The following is a 26,340-nucleotide window of genomic DNA, read 5'->3' as shown; positions in this document are numbered from 1 at the left end:
AACTTTCGTGAGTGCATTTCATAAGTACATTCCGGTAGAAAAAGCTTTCCATGGGGCTTGAATTGCGCCTCAAATGAAAAGGTTGAGTGTCCGTTGGATCTAGATAGAAAAAGTCAGTTGGACTTTAAAGTTTCAACAGGGCGCGTTGTCGAAGGTGGAGGACGGAGAATAGAAAAATTACTGAGGAAAAGTGAATTTAATTATTGTGAAAGCTTTTTTTCCGTCATGCTGATCCTCCTGAACTTGTCACCTTGGCCACTTTAGTCACGGTTACAACAGTCACACACTCCTTGCACTATTATGCAAAATGTTTTGTGGTTGTGTATGACAAAAGAAAATAAAAAAAAAATCGTGAATAATATTTGTGGGTGGTTCATTTGACTGTGTTTGAGCTCGTGCCACAAACTCGCGATAACCAGAAGGTATTCCTCAGTCTCAATGTTCAGTTCGCCGTTGAATGCGCTAAATATCGTACGTGAGTTCCATGCACGCGCTCAATCTAACAAAATTTTGTATTTAGAACGGGAGAAAAAAGTGTTCATTGCGGGTGAAATTCTCCAGGAAGCGCCAAAAAAAAACAAGTTTATGTTCTTGTGATTTATATTTTATTTCAAAAAGTGCCGTATAGTTTCTTCAGCATTGGAAATTTTGCAGTATATTGTGCAGGGTAATTGCTGAAAAATTCATTAAATGGGCAAACATCTAATTTTCGAGCATGGTGTGTGGCATGAAATGAATTTTGCGGTCCTCACTAAATTACCATTGCGTATTTTTCTTAAGAGACCATTATAGGGCCACAATATAGGCCATTTTCTGTTGACATGCAACATTCACAGAGCTGATTTATTCCACTCTGTTTGAACATTCACAATTTATTTTTTTCCTGTACACCTAAGTATAATCCCTCCATACAATTGAAAATTAATTTATTGGTAAGCAATGTGACATGCCTAGAGATTGCATGGTGAGGAATATAGCGTTGAAAATTTATTTTTAGTGCCAAACAGTGTAGTTTCCTAGGAATCACTTTAAAGTTGAAAATACGTTTCATTTAATTGTTCATAACAATGAAGACACAATGTAACCCATAGAGGATTTAGGCAATTTCGTAAGTGATATATCTCGGCATAATTGAACAAAGATTTATTTTTCAATTCTGTGTCTTTCAAAATTAAATGTGTTGAAGACCACTTCATGAGATTCTCAATTCTTTGAAGACAGAAAAGCCAGAAAATTTCTACTGACCTTAGGGAGATTCGAACTCGAAACACTTGCATCATAAAATAAGCACTCTAACAGCATTATTTGTCCATTGTGTACTTAGAATAAATATTACTAATAATTTGTTTATTATAAACACCATTTTACTCTTTTCAAAAATACAGCTACATATTACTCCGACGGAAATAGGGTAGGGTGTAACAATTGAAAGTTTTTTTTTTCGAAAAATTTGCAAATTTATTGTGAACTATGCAATCAAGCTAATTACACTTCCGGATTGATCATGTTTCTCATATTATCAATTTATTATTTAAAATCGAAAGTCTTGCATGCCGGAAACTTCACCCTTTCCCCCTACAAGAACTACACAAAAGTAAACCTCTACTCTATTTCGGACCAAATAATTTTCTATTAATTTTTTTTCGAAAAATCTGTTTCCAAGTTCTTATAAGATTCCCATCTATCGCATTCGCATATATTAAGGGGTTACATGGATCAAAGAAGACAAAAACAAAACAGAATATTTTCTCTAAGTTTATTATTATCATCATCATCATCATTTTCAACCGCCTATACGATTTTCAACCGCTATAGGGGTCGCAGGCCCATGACCTCAAAGTTAACAGCCCACACCTGTCGGTCCTCCGCCAATTCAGGAAGATTTTCGGGTTTGATCCCAAGGTAAGATCCCGAAATTGAATTAGCCACCTTGTCCTAGGTTTGCCCCGAGGTCGAGGTCTTCTTATAATAGCTTGCATAGGTTTTCTGGAGAACCTTTCTTCATTCATGCGTTAAACATCACCATACCATCGAAGTTGTGATCTCTTAACTCGAAGAAGCAGCTCCTCGACTCTTTTAGCTCCTGACGAACGGCTACATTCCTTATTTGATCTCGATGAGTGATTCGCTTAACCGTCCGGAGGTACCTTATCTCGACAACTTGTAATACTCACGATCTTATACTTTCGAACATTACCCAAATCTCATGAGCATAGATGAGGATAGGAATGAACACAACTTTGAAGACCAATAATTTAGCAAAACGGCTAAGCTCGGCCTTCCTCACCACACTTCCGCTAAGTTCCCTCATAACTGCAGAACCTTGACCGATTCGCGATGAAAGTTCTACCTCCATTCTACCATCACTCGTACATAACACCCCGAAATACTACGTTAAATTATTTACTATGTTGAATTATTTTCTACATAGTAAATTTTTATTTTACTTCAGATTCATAAGCATGTAAATATACAACATTTAAACTACATTTTCTAAAACTTTCATTTAAATATCTTAAAAATTCAGTCGTTGCCACATGATTTTCAGAGATCTTCTTTGAAAAAAACAAACATATACTTTTACGCAGGCAAGATTTCTCAGAGTACATTTTTCTGAAGTCAAAAAACTAAATATTTCCTATTAGCTGATGAGTTAAATTCGCACTTGAACGGCACATTAAAAAAATATGAAATTTGGATTTTTCGCAGAATTTTATACAAAAGTAGTATACTTTTATTTCAAAAACCTTCTCAAAAAATCAGCTCCTAACGGCTGAATTTTTAAAAATTTAAAACTGAAAATTTCGCAAAATGTAGTTTAAATCTTGTATCATTATTATTTATATTCTAAAGAGCTTGTATTTTTTTTATAATGTTGAAAAATAGTTGAAAAAAAAAATTCTATTTTTTTCAAGCTGTGTAACTCACGTAATGACTTAAACCAAAAATCCTAATAGTGTTCGTTTTGTAGTATAGCTCAGTTCTCGTTTTTATTAAAAATTGAGGTTTGGAAAATTCCTTTTTAGTCAGTTATAATTTTTGAAAGGACTGTAAGGGAAACTGGGGCACCACCGAACATGTAGCATAGGACACTGTGATTTTTTCATAGATATTAGACGTTATATTGCGATACCTGTATGAATTTATAGAAACTGCAGGGATGATTGGTCCACTGAGGAAATGTTCGTCTTAGCCTAAGTAGTTTAGAAATAAAAATCACTGCTCAGTACTATCCCATATTCGGTGGCGCCCAGTTTCCCCTAACCATGAATTATTTTTAGAAGGAACTTATTCAGACAGCCCAAAATTACCATCCAGTATAATTTGATAATAGACAACAGTTATGCTATTACCTATTGTTTTACCTCACGACTGAGTTTCTCCTAGTGCTATATAAATTAATGATCTTCATAGAAGTCTTCTACAAAGAAGATTTACGATCTACTACAGACACTATTCTTAAAAGCGAAATTATAGAGTTGTTTTCAATGAACACTAGCATTTGCAATATTTATTGCTTGAAAATCTTATATGAAATCACATATTTTTTGATTCATAAAAATTTATAAAGGTAAAATATAAAAAAATTAGAGTTAGGCATTGAAATAAGCCCTGAAAATCACGCATAGACAGAAAATTATTACACTACGTTTAAACTAGATAAACTTTGAACTTGAATATCACCTTTTACTGGACTTTTGTATCTTTGCATGTATGTAATTAAAATATTATACTTTTACTGAAAAAAATTAGAGTAAAAATATAATAGTGGTAATTATTATTTTGTCCACAAAATAGTTTAAAAAAGACTGGGTTTTTCCTATACAATACAAGTTAAGGGGTATGACAATAAGTGTTTTATTTTGATGGACTTTTTTTATATCTCTGACAGTCTTAGTTTATTCTTTACTAATTATTTGTCTAAAGTGAATGTGTAAAAATTAATAATTAAAATCTAAAGACTTATTATGTGATTTACGACAAACGTCTGTGAAATATTTGATGTAACAAGTGTAGGGGAGATCTGGGTAGAATTAGCCACCAAATGAAATTTTCCATTGCGTATAATTTGTACAAAAAACGTTTGTATGAGGCTGATAAATATTTCAATGAATAGTAAGGGAAATATATATTTAGAGTAAAGAGTGTTTTCCCCAGGGGTCTCTCGAAATTTCATTTTTCCATACGTTTTTGCATAGAGGCACTGAAGACTATTGGCAAGTTTTTTTTTCTAAAGAGAATTGACTTATCAGTCTGATATATTTCGAAATCCTGCATTAAAGCTATTTAAAAATACATATTTTATAATGTTCGCCAAAATTACAAAAGAACTACGAGCAAATTTGTTAAGGTCGCAGTGCATATCTGCAAAATTTTTACAAGGAAAACCGAAAAATAGCTTCACTTTTTATTAGGCTTGATGGGCCCCTGGGTTTCCCTAATATTCCTTCCAATGAAAATAAGATACCACTATTTAATACTAACTATACGTGGCTAATTCTGCCCCGGTCTTCCTATTTATGAATTATTGCATTATTTCCGTATTCATCAGCATCTTTTTTCTGAAAATTCTACTCCTTCAAAGAACTCATTTTGGAGTAGGAGGTTCCCGGGGCAGAATTAACCAGGAAATGGAATTTTTCTTTGTATATAATTTTTGAAAAACATCTTTGAAATAGACAAATGAATAATTCAATAAATAGGGAGGGCGTTAATTACTCTAAATACATAGTAGTTTGCTTAATATTCTTTTTAAGGACAACTACAACACCCTACTATCTAATTCTACCCCTGAGTAATTCTGTCCTGAACCGGACTCGCCTACATTAATTCTTGGTTACAAAGAAGTTTAGCATTGGTCTCATGTTGTATAACTTCCAGGGAATAGTGTAATACTTTAACAATATAACTGTTACAGGAAGATTCGAGTGGTAATTGACGTTGTGTAGTATTCTAAAAATCAGGGAGAAGACGTCCTTCCGGCTTCTGGGTGCGTCAATGGTTTGTCTTTTTTCAAGAACAAGACAAACACAAGATCTTTTGCCAAAGCTTTCGGCGCTGTAGTGCACCTTCCTCATTGATCAAATTGTCATATTGTCTCTGAAAATTGTCTCAACTACCGCCATTACTCCTAATGAGGATACGCAGGGAATTTTGGGATTCTTCTGCGGGAGCACTGCGGGGTAGTTGAGACAATTTTCAGAGACCATATCACAATTTGACCAATGAGGAAGGCGCACTACAGCGCCGAAAGCTTTGGCAAAAGATCTTGTGTTTCTCGTCCCTGAAAAGAGACACACTACTGACGCACCCAGTGGCTGGAAGGAGGTCGTCTCTCTGATTTTTTGAATATTACACGAAGCTTTTAATTTAAGACTCTAAGTGTGATATTCTTGTAAGTATTCCTGTTATAATACTTTAATGCCAATACATTTTTTAGTATTTATGTTTTTTCATGTGGTTTTACGTTATCGACTTTTTTTTGGGTTGGTTCCTGTCACTACTGTTTTTCCCGTTCTCGTCGTCTTCCGAAACTTCCGACACAATGAAACAATCGTGATATTAATTTTTCATTAAAAGGGACAGATAATCCTAACCGGCTTATGTAGGTGAGATTCTTAACGTGAGCTAACTCGGAGTGCATGCAAATTCGATTTGGAGCTGAAGTTGGGAGACGCCATTCAGTTATCTTGAATCAAATTCGTGAAATTATACAAATTTTGTATTTAAACCAAAATATCAAAGATTTGGATGAACTGGCAGAAAAGTGATATATGGGTGAAATGTAGACCAGAATATACTCTATAATTTTCCCATAGAACATGATCTCATCGATTACTCAGAAGCCAAGATAATCGAGGTTTTTTGTTTCTTAACTTGTTTTTTCATCCAGAGTGCCCCAAGTAGGCATTTGTTGAACTTCAACTATATCAAAGAATTGTTGTATTTTGTGAGACTCTTCATTTAAAACCCTATTTTAAGTGTCTTGGTGGAGTAGAGGCAGTCAAATTGGCATCTGAGTGATTTCAAAGCGTTATTATAGGAAAAATCAATTTTTTCACACTTAAACGGCAAAATCGGAGTGATAGCGTAGTCTGAGTGGAAAATGATGTATGGATGAAATGTAGAGACAAATGTCCTCTGCAATTATGTTGAAGTAATCATCAAAATCGGTACAGCGACAGTCGAGATAATTGAGGTTATGTGATATTGAACTTGGTTTTTCGACTGTGGCGCCCCTGGTGTTGGTTCCACGAAGTTCAAATATTTTAGAAAGTTGTAGTATTTGGTGAGATCTTTCGTTTAAGCCCTCATTCATCAAAATCGGTCACATAGAACCGGAGATATGATTTTTTGAATTTTGTGAACTTTGACCCCTCATATCTCCGGTTGTGTTTTAACCACAGCGCGCATTTGCACCATTTTGGAAACGTCTTAGACTGGACTACAACATACTAAAACTTCATTAAGTTGCACAATGCCGTTTTTGAGAAAAGTGACTTAGAATTTCGATGAATTTTGACGCTATCACAGCGCCACCTATGGTGACTTTTTGAACTTCCATCTGAAAGTGCTCATCGAGACGAAACCAAAAAGGTAAAATTTAGGTCGCTATGTTAGTTAGAACCGGAGATAGAGGCCGGTCAATGTTCGAACTTTGACCCCTTATAGCTCGGGTCAGGGGTTATGGATCGACTTAAGGTTTTTTTTTGATAGGTATAATCAGCGGCTACAACATACTAAAATTTCAGCCCGATTGCATAAGGAATTTTTGAGTTATTTAACTTATAAGATTTAAAAATTTTCTTTTTAAAAATAGCGCCCCTAGCGGTGGTTTTATGAACTTGCGATGTTAGAAGGGGAAGTGGCATTTCACGAGAGCTTTCCAAAAAGCCCTCACTTTTTAAATTCTGACAATTATAACAGGAGTTATGGCCATTTTAAGAAATTTTTTTTGGACCCTTATAGCTCGGGTCAGGGGGGTCGGGGGACCTTAAGTTTGGTATTGATGGAAAGCTTTAAGACCCAGCTATAACATACTAAAATTTGAGCCCGCTCGATGCCATAGGGGCGGAGCTATTGAGAAAACAAAAAAGGGTGGTCTTAAAAATGGCGGAAGGAGGGGTGGGGGGTGGGGGGTCAATGCACCAAATTGCAATTTTCACCCGATATATAACCTTTGCCGAAAACCGCAAGTCGATATCTTTTTTAGTTTAGGAGCTATTAAGCTCCAAAGAGCGGCCGGCCGGCCGGCCGGCCGGGAACGTGACTTAGCCACATGTATATTCGTGATCAGGAAGTGGCGAAACGGATTTTGGCCAAGTTTGAGGTCGATCGGACGACATGAAATTTTGTTAGGATTATAGTAAGTGAGATTGTTAAGAATCTCACCTAATACGACGAATAGCACCATAATAATATTTTTTCGACTTAATACGCTTTATATTTAATTAGAAATAGATATATTTTTTATTGATTTTGACTAATAAATGTAGAGTTACTTTCGGTATGGGATCCATTAAGTTTCATTTCCTTAATTCTCTTTCTTTGCTTCCTTATTAGTTGTCTATTAATTTTAGGGACGAATTTGTGAAAGGGTTGAACCCTACTTGGTATGGTTTAAAACAATAAATTTTGTAAATGTTTGCTTTCAAATTATTGCACAAGAAAATCTATTTTATTTGAAGACTTACTATACATATTTTTAAGTCTACACTCTAGTGTAACATTCAATGAATAATATAAAGGAATTAAAGGTGAAATTGTGTATAGTGCAGTAATCTTAAGCAAAATGAATTTCTTAAGATCAAAAGACTGAAGCTCTATTCGTTTGATGTTTCCCATGTTGCTTCTTCGAGATATTCCTAAACAAGTCATAAAATCAATAAATAGCAATTAACAAGCCACAATTGCAATTCATCCAATTTATGAAAGATCAATCTATAGCTCGAAATACTCTTGTGAATAGGAAGCTCTGAACGGAAAAAATACATCCAGAAGAGAATTATCATACTCGTGTGGTGGCCATAAAAGTGTAACACTCTAAAAACACAATAATGAGACAAGATAAAGATTCGCCAAAAAATTTATTTGCAGATAGCGCTATTTTTGCGTTGCGATAAGCAGACGGGGTACAAGGTGAAGATTTTTACTAAAAGTCAGAATCAATATTGAGACCGAGAGAGACTTAACCGCGAATATCCGATACACTCCATTTATGCTCAAAATTTAAGTAATAATTTAGCACACTGTGGCTAATTAATTTACATTATTGATGTCATGTGAAGCATCATGGTTGGAGCTAAGAAAAAAAATCGTAAAGCCGCACTTCCAAGGCGAAAAACGAGATGAGAGCAAAAAAAGAAATCTCAGCAAAATGTATCCAATTTAAGAAGTCATTCTCACAAATGATTAATAAATTACTTTACACTGCGACTATTCATATCACTGTTGTATCTCCTTCCTGTTGAATTGACGCAACAAACATTTGAGACACACGAAAAAAAAAATAAGAAACTTTTGTGTGCATATTCAATCGTTCTTAATTCTACGGAAAAGTGACCGGACACCACTACAACGCCAAGACAGGCAACACAGTGGAAGAATTCAGTGAAAGTTTACGGAGTGCTCCACAGTCATTGTACTGGAAAATAATTAGCATTCATTAGCTGCAGATTTTAGAATTCTCTCTAAATACACCTTGACTCCATAACTTTAAGAATCTTCACAAAAATAGTGCTAAGTTGCAGATAAGGAAAAACAAGATAAAGCAAAATTTCTGTGAATTTAATTATGGTGCACAAATCGTTCGAAATTATATAATGCAAGAACTCTTGAGGTAGGTTTAGACATTCAATTTAGAAAATTAGACTTTAAAATTCCGAAGTGTAAATTTATCAACAAGAGCGTTTTAAATTTTGTTTGGGTACGCAAATATTAGAAATTGAATATATTAGACAAAATTCTACAGCTCATTCTTGGAACTCAAAGTGCGCAGAAGATAATTTTGAACGAGATAAAAATGTAATTGACTCACTTATTGCAGTAATGCGTAGTAGAAGTTTGGAATATGGCTTATGCAAGTTCTACAATATATGAAACTGTAGAAAAATTATAAAAAAAAAAGACTTAAGTAAAAATTTCTAGAGGAACCCATAAATATCCAAAAATTATGCGCCATTTCTTGGATGAATAAATGTTTTTAATTACCTCGGTAAAGAAATTATTACTGGATTTTTAGTCAGACCTGAATTCGTCAGAATAAATCTTTCAGACTATGCACATACTCACTAATAAATCCGACCAAATTTTTTATATGAAAAATATGACAGAGGACGAGTTATTAAAATATCAAATATATTGACATTATATTGATCAACTAAAGGAATAAGAGAAAAAAATGAAATGTTCTAATCCAGAACGTATACGAACCTGAAAGCCTCCCCACATTGTTTATAAAATCATAAAGTTTTCTATAAATACATTTTATGGCATCTTTATTTACATTTTATGTAAATAAAGTTAATTTTTGTTACATTATCTAGGTCGTTTTCCAAGATTTTATCCTAACAAAACCAAGAATACGACTTCTCTTATGGCGTCTACACACTAGTAGAAAATTTTTTAAAAAATGCCTTTTTTTTGAAAAATTCTGACGTTTCTGCCTATAAGGATAGGGGAAATTTTCTTTAAAAATGCATTTTTTTTAAAGAAATTTCTACTAGTGTGTAGACGCCATTAGTACATAAATAGGATAAACATCTCATGGAATTGTAATAAAGGTTAGAATATTGCATAACCTCAAATTATAACCTTTATTCGCGACAAAGACTCAGGAAAACAGTCGTGACAGGAACCAATAGAAAAAGAAAAGACGATAATAATGCAGAATCACATTAGAACAGCCATGGATTTAAAAAAAAGTCAAGGGAAAGATTTCCCTTCTTATTGGCATTCCAATGAAAAATTAAAAGAACAGAATTTTTTAGTACTTATCTATTTTCATGTGCTTCTGCTTTATCTACTTTTTCTTGTGGTGGTCCCTGTCACGACTGTTTTCTCCATTTTCGTCGTATTACAAAACGACCAAACAGTCGTGACAAAAATCAACATAAAGAAATGTCGATAATGGAGAGACATATGAGGACAGTCTTGTACTAAAAACAAATTCAATAGGAAGATTTCTCCTATTTATTTTTCATTGGAATAGCACCACAACACTACTAGTTTCCAATCAGGCATTTAGAAAACGAGACCTATATTAATTCATAGATGCTCTAGGGATGTAAAGAAGTGCGCGACAGCAACACAAATCCAAGCAGTTTGGACATAAAAATCAGTGTGTACAACTACCCCATGTTTATTACTGCCCCAGTCTCCCCAATGTTAATTTTTATACTACTACAAATTTGTGTAATTTTTACACATTTATCAAAATCTGTGCAATTTCACACAAAATATGTAACATAATGTGCAAGACTCTGTAATCTGTTCCTGATTTTACCGTCTGATTACTCACATAAATTTATGCTTCACTTTTTCAAATTACACATTCTTCTGAAGTACATAATTATTGTGTAATTCAACAAAAATAATTCTTACAAAGTAACTACCCAAGAATCATTTTTTTCTTAATATAGTCTTGTAGAATTCTCTAAGAATAAGTAAGGCACTATAGAACCAAAAATCTTTTTATTTGCTTATAACGCTCTTAGTTCCAACACTGAGATTACTAAAAGTAATGTGGCGCACTCTTAAGGATCTTAAGAGCTCCTATAGGAATTTCAACAGAAAATTCTCACTTTAAGCCTTTTAAAAGTGCACTAAAAGACTTTTCTAATACTTAGTTCTATAAGGCAGCTATTTTGCTTCTTGGGTAATTAAATACGAAACTACTATCTAAGCATATAAAGTAACGAATTTGAACATTATGCATAGCCGAAACAATTTGCTATCGTTAATAAACAGAAGAAGTACTTTAGAATTGGGATAAACTTCCTTGACCGTAGGTTTGATAAAAAAAATTTTCTTTTGCTATTCTTTCCTCAAGGTTTTTGGTAACTTAATATCATCAGTGACCGCCAAATTAATATCAGAGCAGTATATTTAATTATTTACTTAACAATTTTACCATATGGTAACCTTTAATTTAAGCAGAATATTGGAAGTTGAATAACCTACCACAATGAATAAATTCTTTATTTATTTTTCATCACTAGAAAAAGAAAGAAATATTTTTTTGTGTTTTCTACAATCACAGTCCTGTTGGAAATTTCCGTATATCAGTTGTCCTGTCACTCACATTTTGCGTCTGATCACATCATGAAGAAGGCTCTCGTGAACACCGCTAAAATTCGTTTCATTACCACACAACTAACTCAAATAGCCGTGTAATATAATTTATTGTATTTTCCTCCTTATCTCTGCAGTCTAGGCACCACATATTGTTTATTATGTAAATATAGCTGGAATGCTGCGTGTATTCCATAAGATTGGCTCCAAAGTTTTTTTTTTACCAACTCACTCTCACAAAATTTTCTTTCACCTTTCCACCCTCATGTCGATGTCATAGTTAATGTGACTTTGGTAGAGCTTTGAGCAAAGTGGAAGGTAAAAGGAGCATAAAAAGAGAATATGTTATGGCAAAAGGAGGAAAAGTATAATATTTCCAAAATACAGAGACAAATTTCTGTTTTCTCTCTCTGACGAAAAAAAAAGAAACAAGCACGAGTTCAGAGAAACTGTCTGTGTGCAAAGGTTACACACGGATGGTTTAACAGTGGAATAAATAAGTGCGATAAAAATTCACAAAAGTCACGACATCTGATAAAAATACACCACAAACATATAACTACAAATTTTACCCTGTAAAACTACGGGCAAGGAAAAATATGTTTCACTACATTTTTACCATAGTCCCTCCAACTCTTTATGCTATACGCCAATATGTTTAGGGGCAGTGGGTTAAATATTGATGGTTAAATTCTGTATGCCCTTCCATCTCACTAACCCATATTTCTCAGGTGGTGCTCTAAATCCCTTGGCCAGGGAAAAATTATGTGTGAGGAACTTCCTGAGGGGCTGAACACGTGAATATGGAGGTAATCCACATGGACAATGGGCACAAGGCGGCCGTGGAGGGTAAGACGGTTTACGCGCCACGCAGTGAAAGTGACCTAAGACCAACGCCGTCGTCAGACGGGACAAAGACGTCAACAGCACCGGAGCGACCACGAGCTACTTTTAAGAAATCTCACACCTGTGGTAGCCTTTTTGCCAATTGTGAGTGCGATTTAAGGGACGAGTGCAGGAGTCACAAGACCTTCGCGCGCAAGAAAATCTTCCAGTCTTTCTCCCATCCTGACACAACATTCATCTTCACAGACGAAAGTGCTCAAGTGAGTTACCTTTAAAAAAATACTATTTATTAAACGTTGAATTGCAGACATTCTGCAAAATAAAGGTATAAAGTGCACACAAGAGATGTAACACTTTGAACTTTGAAATTACAGTTGAGTTCCTCAAATATAAACTCCTTAAGTGTGATCAATGGTTGAATTCAAAATGTAAAACTTGAGATTGTGTGAAAAAAATTGCATGGAGTCTCAATTAGAACAATTTTTGTCTGAGATTTCCTCAATATTATTGCATTATATTAACTTCCTTGACAAATTTCATTTTATTATATTGATATAGGGTAAGTGTACCAAATTCCGACCAGCTTGCAATTCCGGCCACCTTTTTTGTTCCTAGAATTTCCATGAATTTTTAGTTTTTATATACTCTAAAAATTATTCAATGCAAAAGAATAACAAAAAATGTAGCTTCGACAAACAATATGACGTGAAAAAGACATTGGAAGAATTCCCGAAGGGCAAGGAATTATGAAAATGAAGGTGGCCGAAATAGGGCACCAAAGCTATGTCTACAATTTTATTCATTTTAAAATGTATTAAGAATAAATTTAAAGTAAATAAAGACGATAAACTGTCTGCAAGGTTCTAAGCAACACTCCTAAAGTAGAAGGAATGAAAAAAGTCAATTTCTATTAAAGATATTACATTTAAAACTTGAGACTTTGGCGCTTGCATGAAACTATGCCGAAATTTGGCACACTTACCCTATTCCTTAAAATTATTTTTCTTAATTTAGGAAAACTGCATTTTCGATTATTTCCTTTACTTTTTTAAAAGTTCTGTTCAAATTTGAGGAGTGAGGAAGATAATCTTATATCCCCCAAAAATAGGTGCATGATTGAGGAACTCGACTGTAAGAATTTTTATTAGAGATGTACCGGTTTTAGTAGCCGATCCAAAGTGTTTGTTAATTCTTTAGTCCAAGCCTTTAACTTAAGGTATTTTAGTTTATAAAACAAACCACAGTGACTTGAAACTTTAAGTTATGAAATTTTTGAAGTTAGCTTTTGTCGCTTTTGTAGTTATAAGTTCCGTAAAAAATGGTGACAGCACTCAGAGGCCGACTTTGAACCCCTGCATTTCGTAAGCATCTCTGTAATTCTAAATTTTAAGGATGATCTTTAGACTATCCTCTAGTACTCTTATGGTCACTGGTCCATCCTTAAGTCCTAAAATTAAAGCAAAGTTTACGAAAAGCACGGATGCTAAATCAATCGCATCTACTGTAGTTTCATTAGCCTTCAACTCAGAATATAAAGTGATTAATTTTAATCTCCTAGAAGATCTGTATTCTTATTCTAAAAATCCGTACATTCTTAAGGAATTTAAACTTAATTTTAAAAAGAAATAAACTTTTCGATCTACTTCTCAAAAGTTAATTTTACTAAATTTTTGAGGGTATTAGTACGTATATTACCAGGAATTTGGGTGATTTCGTAAACTTAATTACGAAAGGCAGATAAGGCAAATTAGAGAGAAAAGAAGACCGAATAAGTGCAATTTTTGTGAGTATTTTAGCAAACTTTAGGGAGCAACTTTTGATAAAGAATTTCTTTGGAAAATCAGTGAATCCAAATTAATTTGAAAACACTATTTAACGCATAAATTTTGGAAAGTGATTTATTCGAAATTGATTTCATGTATACGGAAAGAATTAGGAAAAGTTCAAAATCTAATATTCTTAATTTTTAAAAATTTCAAACGTCGATTTCTTTTATCTTGATAAAATTTAGATTTTTTTAAATTCTCGTCTTCTTCCGTTCTGTTATAGTTTTTCGCTATATATCCTTAACTTTATTCTTTAAGCCTTAACAATAACAAAATAAAGGAAATATATAGTAGTAGTATGTAATTATTCTTTTAATTTATGAATTAAAAAAATTCAAAACCAGTTGAATGTTATTTCATTTTAATTTAAAATATCATCAAAATGATTGCACCTGGGACTTTTTGTGCATATAGGCCACACAAATGAGCCTAGCTTCCAAAGGGTTTTGGCAGAACCTTCTTCATTTACCAGTAAACATAAAACAAACTGTTCCAAATATCGGCCAGCTTACAATTTCGGCCAATTTTTAGCTTTTCAGAATCCCATAAATTTTTGTCCATGCCAAAAGCAGTGTCTATATTTTTATTCATTTTAAAATGTATTAAGTATATCATTAGAGAAACCAAAGACGATAAACTGTCTACAAGATTCCAAACGATATTCTTGGAAAATAAATAACAATACACTTTGGTAGAGTTACCCTATTTCCTTTATTAAATATTTTAATAATAAAACTTTAATATTTTTTTATAACGACTTAGCTTAATTATTAAAGATATCTTCTATGCCACGCCTTAAAATTGATACTTGAAAATTTGGTATAGTACAACTCTAATAGTGTAACTGCATTTATTATCTGAATTTATTTTTTTTATTTTATTATCTTAATTATTATTTATCTGAATGAATATCTGAATGAATATATAATCTGAATTATGTGAATTATCTGAAAGCAATTCTCTATGTTCAGTTTGTTAAACTTACTTTTTAAAAAGAGGTGGCAAAGGGTCCCAAGTTTTGCAAAGTACTCGAACTCGTGACTTAGATTATGTCTCAAAAGTACTTTCACATTATTTATCAGTATTATTAAAGTTCTTTATAAATTCCTTTCATGAGGAAAAGAGTATTATTCACAAGTTCGAGGATTTCGTAAAATTTTTCCACTGGAAAATTTCTTCTTAAGTTTACCGGTTCACAGCAGATTTGAGCCGATTTATAAATCACTGAAAACATCGCCCAAAGGAGCAATGTAATTGAATTTTGAATAAAAATTAGTTATCATCAGTTATTACTGGTTCATAAACGGTTACCTACATTGGAATCGATTTAGAATTGTCAGAAATTCCAAGACCTGTCCAACGGCCCAAACCTGATGTCATTTGATTGAGAAATACGCTCTTTAGAGCCGTTTTATAAAATAATTTAATTTAATAATTTAATTTACGTAATTATTTAAGATTATAAGATCAATATTTCAGATATTAGTTTAAAAATGATTTTTACAGTTTTTGAGCTCTTTAGTAAGCTTTTTTTTATAACTTTTATTACAGGTTAAAGATCAAAGAGCATCTCAGCGATCGAGAGTCATTGCCACACGGAATGGCATCCTTGCCCTGCCAGGAGCCGAAAAGCGCCAATCCACACCGAGTCTGGGTAACTTCACCGTCCACGATGTCGCTATCCATCCGGAAGTGGTGCTTAAGGTTTGTCGGCAAGAACCAGTGACGCCCACCAATTCTCCAAATCAGAGCTTCTTCTCTGACCACCTGAAAACTCAACTGAGGCAAATCCGACCACACAAGACACGCAGTGACTCTGGCCAATCTGACCAGTCAGTTTCCAGCCGAGAAGATCGCCGGACATCTGTGGCCAAGTCAGATTCCAGCTTTGACGAGGACGTAGAGAAACCATTTGAATTTGTTCTGGGCGAGAGTCCAGAAAGCACCAAAATGGGCTCAGTACTGGGCAATATCCTCAAGAAAAACTCCAAAGTGGGCAATGTGGTCGGCGAGGGTCTGCAAATGAATATGCAAGTAAAAGAAGACATCCAATTGCACTTTTCACAGCTCACACGAACAGCAAATGTGCCCCCCATTGTCGTTATCAATTAATTGGAAGATTAAAGTGCATAACAAAAACAATATGTGTTGACAAACAATCCTAAATAGCATCACGTTTCTCTCGATAGCACTATTAATCGCAATTCAGTCAAATAGAACAGATCATTTGGCAAGCCACAAAATATAAAACATTCAGTTGCTACCATCACGAAGAATCACGCGTATCAGCAATGCAATTTTCATTCATTCGTTCACGTAGCTAAACTTTAGTTATTATTACCTTCAATAGATGATCATATAATTGCTATACACAATACTCTCGCAAGATGTCGTAAAACAGAATCATTTTCTAATCGCTATAGCTGAATTTAACAACTTAATTAACTCAAGTTAATTATTTGCAGAAATATTATTAATTTTATTGCATGGATTCTAAAACCCGAGCTTTTCATTGAATCCAATTGCTATGCAATCAGTTCACTCACATTTTTTGTGTTAGAGATTTTATACTTTTTTTTATCATTGTCATGGTTTATTCTAACGATTAACGATAATTCTTATCATTTTAATTTCAATTTGCTTCTGCGCAATTTTAGAATTTAAAAATATCCGACAGAAAAGTTATAGTATATAAAACAAATCTAATAAAACTTCTTAAACAAAAATCTTATCTAGGTTATCTCCATTTCAGCAAAAGTTTCAAATAAGAACAGTTAAGGAAATATTCACAGAATTATTATTTTTATCAATGATTTCAAATTTCAATAATATTTGCTCCAAACCTAAATGAAAATACTATTGCTCTCTGGTCTCAATGAAAACCCCTAAACAACTTATCACTACCCAATTGCATTTAAAAAAAGAGATGGCGAAGCATCCCAGCTTTGCGAAATGCTCGAACTCACGAGAAGGAGGTCTCCTTGAATTATATACTTTGATGGTCTTTTGGGTGCATACCGCTTTACTACCGATTAAATTGATTTATTTATAATAAAAGCATTCCTAAATCAAAAATTTGTTTAAAAATACGCATTATAAAATGTTTTGACATGAGTAACATGCATGCATACGGACAAATAAAAAAGTAAAAAGACGGCGGTGGCCGCAAATTCTTACTTCCTGAATTTCGTTTTGCTTTGTTAACGGTTTTCCTTTTTTTTCTTTAATTATATATGCTTTCAAGAGCGCAAGCTCAAAAGCATTATTGATTTAAATAAATAAATAAATAAAATAAATAAATTCGAGAAAGAAGTATCATTTACGCGTACTTTGTCGATTGATTTCCTATTGAAACCGATGCATCCGGATTGAAAATTTCAAGACTTTAAATTAAAATCAAATTATGACCAAATCGGTTGAGCATTTAAACCCACTACATTGATTAATTTTAGATAATCAAAATGGTAAATTTCCGACCAGTGAAGTATTTTTTTTAATTTAAAGTATGAAATTTTTAATGCCAATTTTGTGGTAAACCCGGTAAACCGAAGTATTTGATTATGGATAGGGAGAAATACAAAAAATCCAGTTCAAGATAATGTTTACTTTATAGGGGGCAATTGAAGACCAGAAGTCGATATCTCTTATCACCTGACCTCCACGTCCGTAAAACCGTAAAATCAAATAAAGAGAATAAATTTCCGATTCATTGCCAATTAAGACCAGTGCAACCATCATCATCATTTTCAATCGCGTATCCCTACCCTATATCCAGTTTAGCAGCCCACGCCTGTCGATCCTCCGCCATCACACGAAGATGCACCGGTGCTATCCGTCCGTCATCCGAGGCTCTTTGTTTTGTTTTTTTTTGCGACCATAATACTGTGAAACAGCGTGCAAGCCTGTGGTCACAGGTCTCCTTACCCGAGACACGTGTTCCGCGGCTTAGTATTCACTAAGGATTTCTCGTAAACGTAAAGATGCCGATGCCGATACGCGCCTGTGTGTATTTCCAAACAAATTATAGCCAGTTCAAGAATCAACTACGGTCATCCGTCACCTAAGACGTTTCCGATAGGTACTCCAACCACACGGGGCCAGTGCAACCGAGTGCGACATTTCAAGACCTTTCAGAAAAATACAAATTTAAGCAATTCCGTTGAAAGTTGAGCCCTATAGAGTTCTTTGCCGTCTTGACCTCTAACCTCTGAAAATTCAAAATGGCGAATTTTCATAATTTTCCTAATTTCTATGGCCGAAATGTTCACCTGAACCACCTTTACATTATATCCGAAAACGAATAAAATTGCTAGAGGAAATTTTGAGTTTAACTTAAATTATTTAGGGGAAAGCGCGCTACCTTCGGACGACTCAAGCTTCGGACAATTCAACTTTTTCGCTATGTTCCTTACGGATTTCATCCATAGCTCTTTACTCAAAATTTGAGGAATTGGACTAACGATAAAATTATAATATTATAATGAGCCAAATTCATTTATAACACATTTAGAAAATGATTCGTGCTAAGCATAAATCGTCCGAAGGTAGCGAGCTTTCCCCTAATTATTTTAAAACCTAATTCTTGACAGACTTGAGGTTTCTTGAGTGGGAATGCAAAAAAATATATTTCTAAAACATTTTATTTTCTGAAAATATCAAGATCTTTCAAAAATATCCAAATTTAATCAATGCCGTTGTAAATATTAAGCTCCACAGAGTGATTAAACTTTGACAACCAAAAATTCAAAATGACGAATTTTCCAGTAACATGTCCTAAAATTAATTAAATCGCTATGACCAATTTAGACAATACAAAAAAACATTATTATAATATGGTTGGTAGAATTAGGAGGGATTTTTGTAAAAGCACTCGCTAGAAAATGTTTTTTTAGGAGGTTTTCAAAGACCGGAAGTCAATACTGTTTACTGAGTATACTGTTTAAGCTCCAGAACCGTGACACGTTGAAAAATAGCTACAGTAGACTCTCACTCAATCGACTCTTTTTCAATCTGGCCAGAAATTTTGTTGACAATTTTCACGTTTAATTATGAAGCTAATTCGCTCAAATTCGCTGTAGTTTTTCCTATTTTATCGTGATTCTTTATAATTGAGGGCTTTTTGTGGAATTTTGCAAAGGCTTTGACGCCCAAATCTAACGATAAACCGGATGACATTTTGCCCCAAATGCCCAATTGAGAGAGAGTCTACTGTAATTAAACATAGGGGAGACTGGGGCAAAATGTCAAAACGAAAATTTCAATATTAACTATTTTCTAAAATAAAAGAGACTGAGGCTTGAAATTTTGATTATAGATAATAAAACATTTATTTATGCCCCAAGCAAAGCATTTTACAATTAAGGGACTATACAAAGGGACTAGATAGCCTTCATGAACCTTCTTAAACTTACAAAGTTTCAAGGGATTCGAGGAAGGAATATGTAAAATAAAAAATAATTAAATTTTGAGCCCGATTTTTGGAATATTTGACTTACAGAAAATATCAATACTGATTAGCTCAATTTAAGCACATTTATCGTTAAGATAGAGAAAAATTATCTTCGACAAAGTTGTAGAGGAACAAATTTCCTGTAAAAATATGTCTATTTGATATTTTTAACATATGCGAGAGTAAAACGTCACAAATTATCCGAAGACTGACAAAATTTGCCCCAGCAATTTTGAGAATCTACACAAAATCGACTTTTAGAAAATGATTCGAAAATTACATTTCTTTCGAGATAGAGGAAAATAGTCTTCTGAAATGTTGTAGAGCAGTGAATTTCCTATATGAATATGCTCATTATAAAACGTTTAAGTTTTCTCAGAGCTCGTGAAAGAATTAAATATGCGTTTTGGCAAGTTTGGCCCCAGTCTCCCCTAGAGTAAGGCCTTAAGGCTTCGAATACTTCACATTATTCTCAAATTCATTTAATGAATTTCTCTTTAATTGTTTTGTTCTTACTTTCCTTCTTTTTCATTTTTTTAACTTGCCACAAATTTGTAAGAAGGAATCACCCAATTTTTTGTGAGCTCTAAATAAATTGGATTGAATGAATCTGCGACATATCAATAGGAATATATTTTAATAACTAGTCATAAGTCATCTATTTCTTGAAAAAAAATTAAGTGAGACCCATTAAAAGCATAAAGTATTCGAAGTTAGAGTGCAGCCAGAATGCCAGATTCCCCTACTGCACTCTTTTTCATTTCAAGCAGTAAAAGAACAATTCCATATTATTTATTCTGCAAAGATTTCAATAGTCTATTTGCAAGTAGTTTAGGCGAGGCACAAAAAGAGGCTAAAAACAGTAGCTTTTGTTTGCCAAATATTTGAGAGAAGTTGTTTGCAATATCGCATTGATCGATGCTTAAAGTTAAAAGTCAATATTTGCATATTGTTTTAGTATTGTCTTGTTTTTTAACACTTTCAAAATGGGCATGATTTTCAGTTGATGCTTTTTTCCGCATGAGAATTTTAATGAACTGATAGTGGACATTTTCTCTGGTAGGATGGCAAAGCACTGAATAGGAGTGGGAGAAAGGAGTCCTTTGGTTCAGCAGTAATTCCAAATGAATATGATTATTATCACAAAATATCATCACATTCCATTGATTGGCACGAGAGATCTCAGCATTTGGAGGATGAGATTGCAAATTTGCGGGAATTGTTGAGAAATCGTGACAATGAGATTGACAAACTTAAACGAGAAGTCCACAAACTTAAGGTGAGACCATTTTGCTTCGTAAAATTGTAATCTATTCGATTAATGCCCCTATCGTGTAGAGTGTCCTTCAGCAGACTACCAATCATATCCGGATCGGGGATGGCGAATTGCTGTCTAGCCTGCAGAGTCACCATTGCATGGCAGCCCAGCAGAATCGAGCTTGCTGCTCGGCAATGGTTCATCCAGGCATGGAGCAACAGAAGAAAATCGAGGGACAGGATATGAGTCGAGGTACTCGACCAAGATTTGAATCTGCACCCACAACGGCCGTCAAGAAGCAAGGTGTTTCAGGGGAGAGTTCTGACGGAGCTGCTCAACAATCACGAGACATAAAAATTCCCAAATACGAAAAGGACTTCCGATCGAAACAACTCATCAAGGACGCCATAATGGACAATGACTTCATGAAGAACATCGATTCACTACAGATCAGGGAACTCGTGGAGTCTATGTACAGTCGAGAGATTCCAGCTGGTAAGTCTCAATGGCAATTTTATCTGATTTTTGGGTGTGGATTTGTTTGGAAGATTGCAGCTTGAGTCATAAATTAGGCAATTTAATGAATGAATAAGAGTCAGCTTGAGAATTAACCTTCAGAAACTTCAAGAGTGTGATAAAGATACTAAAGTGATCTTCTTTATTGGTCTTATCTTTGGCTGTTAACTTTAATTATTCCAGGGGAGTATGTTGTACGGGAGGGAGAAGCCGGATCCCATCTTTATGTATCTGCTGAGGGAGAATTTGAAGTGATCAAGGATGGAAAAATTCTGGGAACAATGGGTGCAGGAAAGGCTTTCGGAGAACTGGCCATATTGTACAATTGCACTCGAACAGCTTCAATTCGGGTACTGAAAGATTCAAGCGTATGGGTACTCGAAAGACGCCTTTTTCAACAGATCATGATGCGAACTGGCCTTCAGAGAATTGAGGAAAACGTCAAGTTCCTAAAATGCGTACCACTGCTCAAGAATCTGAGTCACGATGTTCTCTGTAAGATTGCTGATGTTCTGGAAGTGGAATTCTATCCTGCAAATTCCTACATTATTCGTCAAGGAGCCAGTGGAGATACCTTTTATCTCATAAGTCAGGGTAGTGTGAAGGTGACCCAACGCTTGCCAGGGACATCGATCGAAGAAGAGATCCGAATTCTCAAACGTGGAGACTATTTTGGGGAACAAGCCTTGATTAAAGAAGATAAACGTACCGCTAACATCGTAGCTCAGTCTCCAGGAGTTGAGTGTCTAACCCTAGATCGAGTGTCTTTCAACCAACTCATAGGGGATCTTGTTGAACTTCACGACATAGACTATGGAGATGAGAACCGCTTGATCGCTTTCAAACAGTCGGAAAGAAAATTACTGGGTTTCGAAAAGTTGAACAAACAGGAATTGCTCGACGTTGAACTGGGAGATCTGGAGACAGTAGCCACTCTGGGTGTAGGTGGATTTGGTAGAGTTGAACTTGTAAAACATATTCGTGATGGAAAGATCGAAAGCTACGCTTTGAAGTGCCTTAAGAAACAACATATTGTGGAAACTCATCAGGAAGATCATGTCTTCAGTGAACGTACCATCATGTTGTCCTGCCAGTCTCCTTTCATTTGCCGCCTCTTCAGGACCTATCGGGACAGCAAATATGTCTACATGCTTCTAGAAGCATGTTTAGGCGGTGAAATCTGGACCACGTTGAGAGGTACAAATCGTATAAAAAATTATTCAGCATTATTCACATCTAACACCCGATCATTTCAGATAAAGGCTATTTTGATGATCATACCGCTCAGTTTATCATCGGATGTGTCCTTCAAGCTTTCGAATACCTCCATGCAAGAGGGATCGTCTACAGAGATCTGAAACCTGAGAATCTCATGCTGGACTCCAAAGGCTACGTTAAGCTTGTGGACTTTGGGTTTTCCAAATATATCGGGTATAGCAGTAAGACTTGGACTTTCTGCGGTACACCGGAATACGTAGCACCAGAAATCATTCTCAATAAAGGTCACGATCGCGGAGTGGACTTTTGGGCACTTGGTATTCTGATACATGAACTCCTAACAGGAGCGTAAGTAGAAGTTATGAAATATTATCTGATAGTGATAACTAATCTTAAGACTTTCGTTGCAGACCACCCTTTACTGCTAATGATCCTATGAAAACTTACAATATCATCCTCAAGGGAATTGATATGGTAGACTTTCCGAGGCATATGAGTAGGGCAGCTATTGGACTGATTAAGAAACTCTGCCGAGACGTCCCAGTAGAGCGTCTGGGTTACCAAAAGGGCGGCTTTGAGGAAATAAAAAAGCACAAGTAAGTAAGATCGAATTCAAGTAATAAGAATAGGGAAGGTTATACTTTTATCAGTGATCCATTAGAAGTATTAGTAATAAGGGTCATCCTATCCTAAATCAGGGTAGGTCATGTAGGTATAGGAAATGGTACCTTAACAAGGGAAAACAGTTGAGAAATGCTTGAAGGAACATTTGCCATTACAGATACACCATTTTTGATTTAGCGGTCAAAGAAGTTCCTAGGCTATACTTCTGCAAAATGTTTTGAACGAATTTTCGGTAGCAGATAATGGACGGAGACATAGATCTTCCTTTATTTATTCTCTTTAATTTTTCACGTGAAAATGTCAATAAAACTCTTCTGTAAAGTTAGAAAATCAATATTGATTCGGCCTATTGCTGTTGTGGGGGCTTTCCCATTCAGATTTCAGTTTCGTATCACTTGTATTGTGGAAGTATAATGCAGGGGAACTGTACTTAAACCGTAAAGGAGGATCTTCACCTCACTACCTCTCATCCTTTGATACTACAAGCATTGGACCCTGAATAGCCAGAGTCTTTGACTATATAGCACTAGTTTAAGGAGGGTAATGGCTAGTTGAGGACGGAAAATGTACCCCTGTTTTCCCCTGTTGCTATGAACCTAACCAAATACATATGAGTTGCCCTCCCGAAGTATAGGATTAAATAAAAAAATTAGCCCAGGGTGGGTATGCCAAGTTGAGGAAAATCCATTAGTGCGTTATGGAGTTCATGGGGGGTCGTATTCACTGCATCTTATCCTTCAAGAAGCAGATCCGTGATAATGATAAATTTAAGATTGGATATTGGATCGAAATACATACCGTTTCGGCTCCAAACAGCTGAAAAGCCGTAGCTAGAGAAAGAGAATAATCCGAATCCCATCAGATTATTCCCTTGCTCTGGTGAGAACTTTCTGGGGAATTCTTCCACTATTTGGACCGACTCTCGGCTGTTTTCACGGCCTCTAGTAACGGCTCTTTCGAGCCACCGGGCTTAAGGCAGTAATGCCCCCTAGTGTAGGCTACCCCCGGGGGTGCCTCGAGAGAATTTAACCAAAGTTAGAAATAAATTTCCAACCTTGCAGTCCGGCAAATGAATGCCTCTAGGAAAAATTTTCTCCAGAAATATTCTCAAATCCTGCCCTAGGTCTTAAGGCTTCTTGAAGAGAAGCCGCTGTTTCCTGGTAGTAGGGTGCCAATTGGCCGCTGGTAATCCTTAGGCAATAGGATGCCGCTGGTCTTGGGCCAAAAGGGAGATGCAATTTCTCTGGAACAAGCACTTTCGTGCTACTGGAAGTAAAACTCAGTAATCTCTATCGCAATCTGATTTATTTAACAAAAATTAACCCTATTTATTCAAAATCATTTTTATCCCACTTAATTACTAAGGTGAGCTCCGTGAACCCATAATGCGTCATTGCAAAATTGCACATTCTTTATTTTGCTGATGAAAAAATGCTGATCAAGAAGTGAATGTACGGGTGTCATTAGCACTAAGCATAATGACCTAATTTCAATAAGAATTTGACAATTTTCAATCTCTAATATCATAGAAACTATTTGTTAGAATGGTAGCAAATTGATATCAGATAGAGTTCAGGATATAGAAAATTGGATGGTAAAAGTTTAGGATCGTTTAGCATCCTAGTTTCTTTAAGATTTGCCGTTAAAGTGAAGCTTGTTTTGTATATTTCGTGAAATGACTCGATTTAACCAAAACTAAAATCCGTGTGTTAGTTAAACTATTCGTCTCTAATTGGAATGAAAGGACATTCTTAGTAGTAAAGGTATCTAAAAATAGTGTAGTAGTCCTTAAATCCTTTAAGGATAAGTCATTGACTTAAAAAGTAGGGGTAACTAAAACCCTTGTAAAGCCTTGGTGAAGCCAAAACTTTCCAACTTTTGTGTTGAATTATTCGTATCCTTTTTAGGATGTGAGGACATTTGATAAATATCCTGTTGATTTAACAATTCAAAAGTACTCTGAAATCTGATATGAATTAAAACCCATTAATATCCCTCAAAGAATAAAAAATCCTAATTTGAAAATTATTTGTATGAACGTGCATGTTCATCTTGAACAAATACTGAAACATTAACGTCGTATGAAGTGGAAAACGCAGCCACCAAAACCCCGAAAGCCAAAACTCCGAAGAGCTTTCGAGATTTTGGCGTTTAGAATTTTGATTTTCGGGATTTTGGCTTTCGTGATCTTTCCTTTTCAGGATCGTGGCCCATTAGAGATTTTGGTTGCCGGGATTTTGACTCTTTCGGGATTTTGACTATTCGGAATTTTGACCCATTCAGGGTTTTGTGTAAAGGGATATCCGACGGTAGTGTAACTGAGCTAGATTTTTCAGGACAATCTGTCCTTCCGGTGAGCGTCGAAATTTGTTGATCAAATCCTATGAATCAAACACACAATTTCACCAGAGCTTTCGACACTTATCGTGTCTTCCTAAGTGGTTCTTGGTTGGTCTTTTCTTTAGGATTTTTATTACTAATTCCTCTACTTTCTTATGCATCAGTTTTGAATTTGGTTAGGAGCTAATTTTCTTCTTTCTTTTTTACACAGCGAACGGACTGGTACTAAATGCTTATCTCAAGTACTAGTCCATTCGCTGTGTAAAAAAGAAAGAAGAAAATTAGTTTCTAACCAAATTCAAAACTGTTGCATAAGAAAGTAGAGGAATTAGTGACAAAAATCCTAAAGAAAAGACCAACCAAGAACAACTGAGGAAGACACGATAAGGGTCGAAAGCTCTGGAGAAATTGTGTGTTTGATTCATAGGATTTGATCAACAAATTCCGACGCTCACCGGAAGGACAGATTGTCCTGAAAAACCTAGCTCATTCAGGGTTTTGGCTTTCAGGATTTTGACCGGGATATGTTAAAAACTAAGATCGAAGTCTTAATCGGAGCTTTAGAGTCACCCTTAAATGAGAATCTTTCCAAATCATTTTAACTGAACTTAAATAAACATTTAGAAAACATAGGTTTATGTTTAAACTCTCCCAATTATCTTCCTTACAGATGGTTCCAAGGATTCGACTGGGATGGTTTGGTCAACCTAACCCTAGAAGCACCGATTGTGCAACCGGTTGAAGGACCCCTTGATGTATCTAACTTCGACAAATTCCCCATTGACAGTGAGATTCCGCCAGATGAATGTTCGGGCTGGGATGCTGATTTCTGATCATGGCTCATCAATCATCAACACACTGTGGCCTTCCTAGAAGAGAACCTAGCAATACAAAAATACTTTACACACATATTCCTCCTCCACTACAATTGTTGGATATTAAAGGCTTGTATACAAAAAAAAATCAACCAA

At 35.0% G+C, this 26,340-nt stretch overlaps 1 protein-coding gene across 2 annotated transcripts; it reads left to right on the top strand.

The window, feature by feature from the left end:
* Positions 1–296: 296 nt before the first annotated feature.
* LOC129805164 (cGMP-dependent protein kinase, isozyme 1) lies at positions 297–26,332 on the top strand. 2 transcript variants are annotated; one of them, XM_055852918.1, is made up of 9 exons: positions 297–667; positions 12,024–12,398; positions 15,516–15,998; positions 20,477–20,692; positions 20,767–21,166; positions 21,371–22,384; positions 22,444–22,753; positions 22,816–23,001; positions 26,040–26,332. In XM_055852918.1, the coding sequence occupies exons 2-9, from the start codon at positions 12,096–12,098 to the stop codon at positions 26,200–26,202; spliced, it is 3,075 nt and encodes a 1,024-aa protein (XP_055708893.1). In that variant the 5' UTR covers positions 297–667; positions 12,024–12,095; the 3' UTR covers positions 26,203–26,332. The 2 variants fall into 2 exon arrangements, with proteins under 2 accessions (XP_055708893.1, XP_055708892.1); XM_055852917.1 differs by having other exon boundaries at positions 298–667; positions 20,752–21,166.
* Positions 26,333–26,340: the final 8 nt, after the last annotated feature.

Source organism: Phlebotomus papatasi, chromosome 3 (assembly GCF_024763615.1).
Source record: "Phlebotomus papatasi isolate M1 chromosome 3, Ppap_2.1, whole genome shotgun sequence".
NCBI classification, from domain to species: Eukaryota; Metazoa; Arthropoda; class Insecta; order Diptera; family Psychodidae; genus Phlebotomus; species Phlebotomus papatasi.
This window is presented reverse-complemented; position numbering and strand designations above follow the sequence as displayed.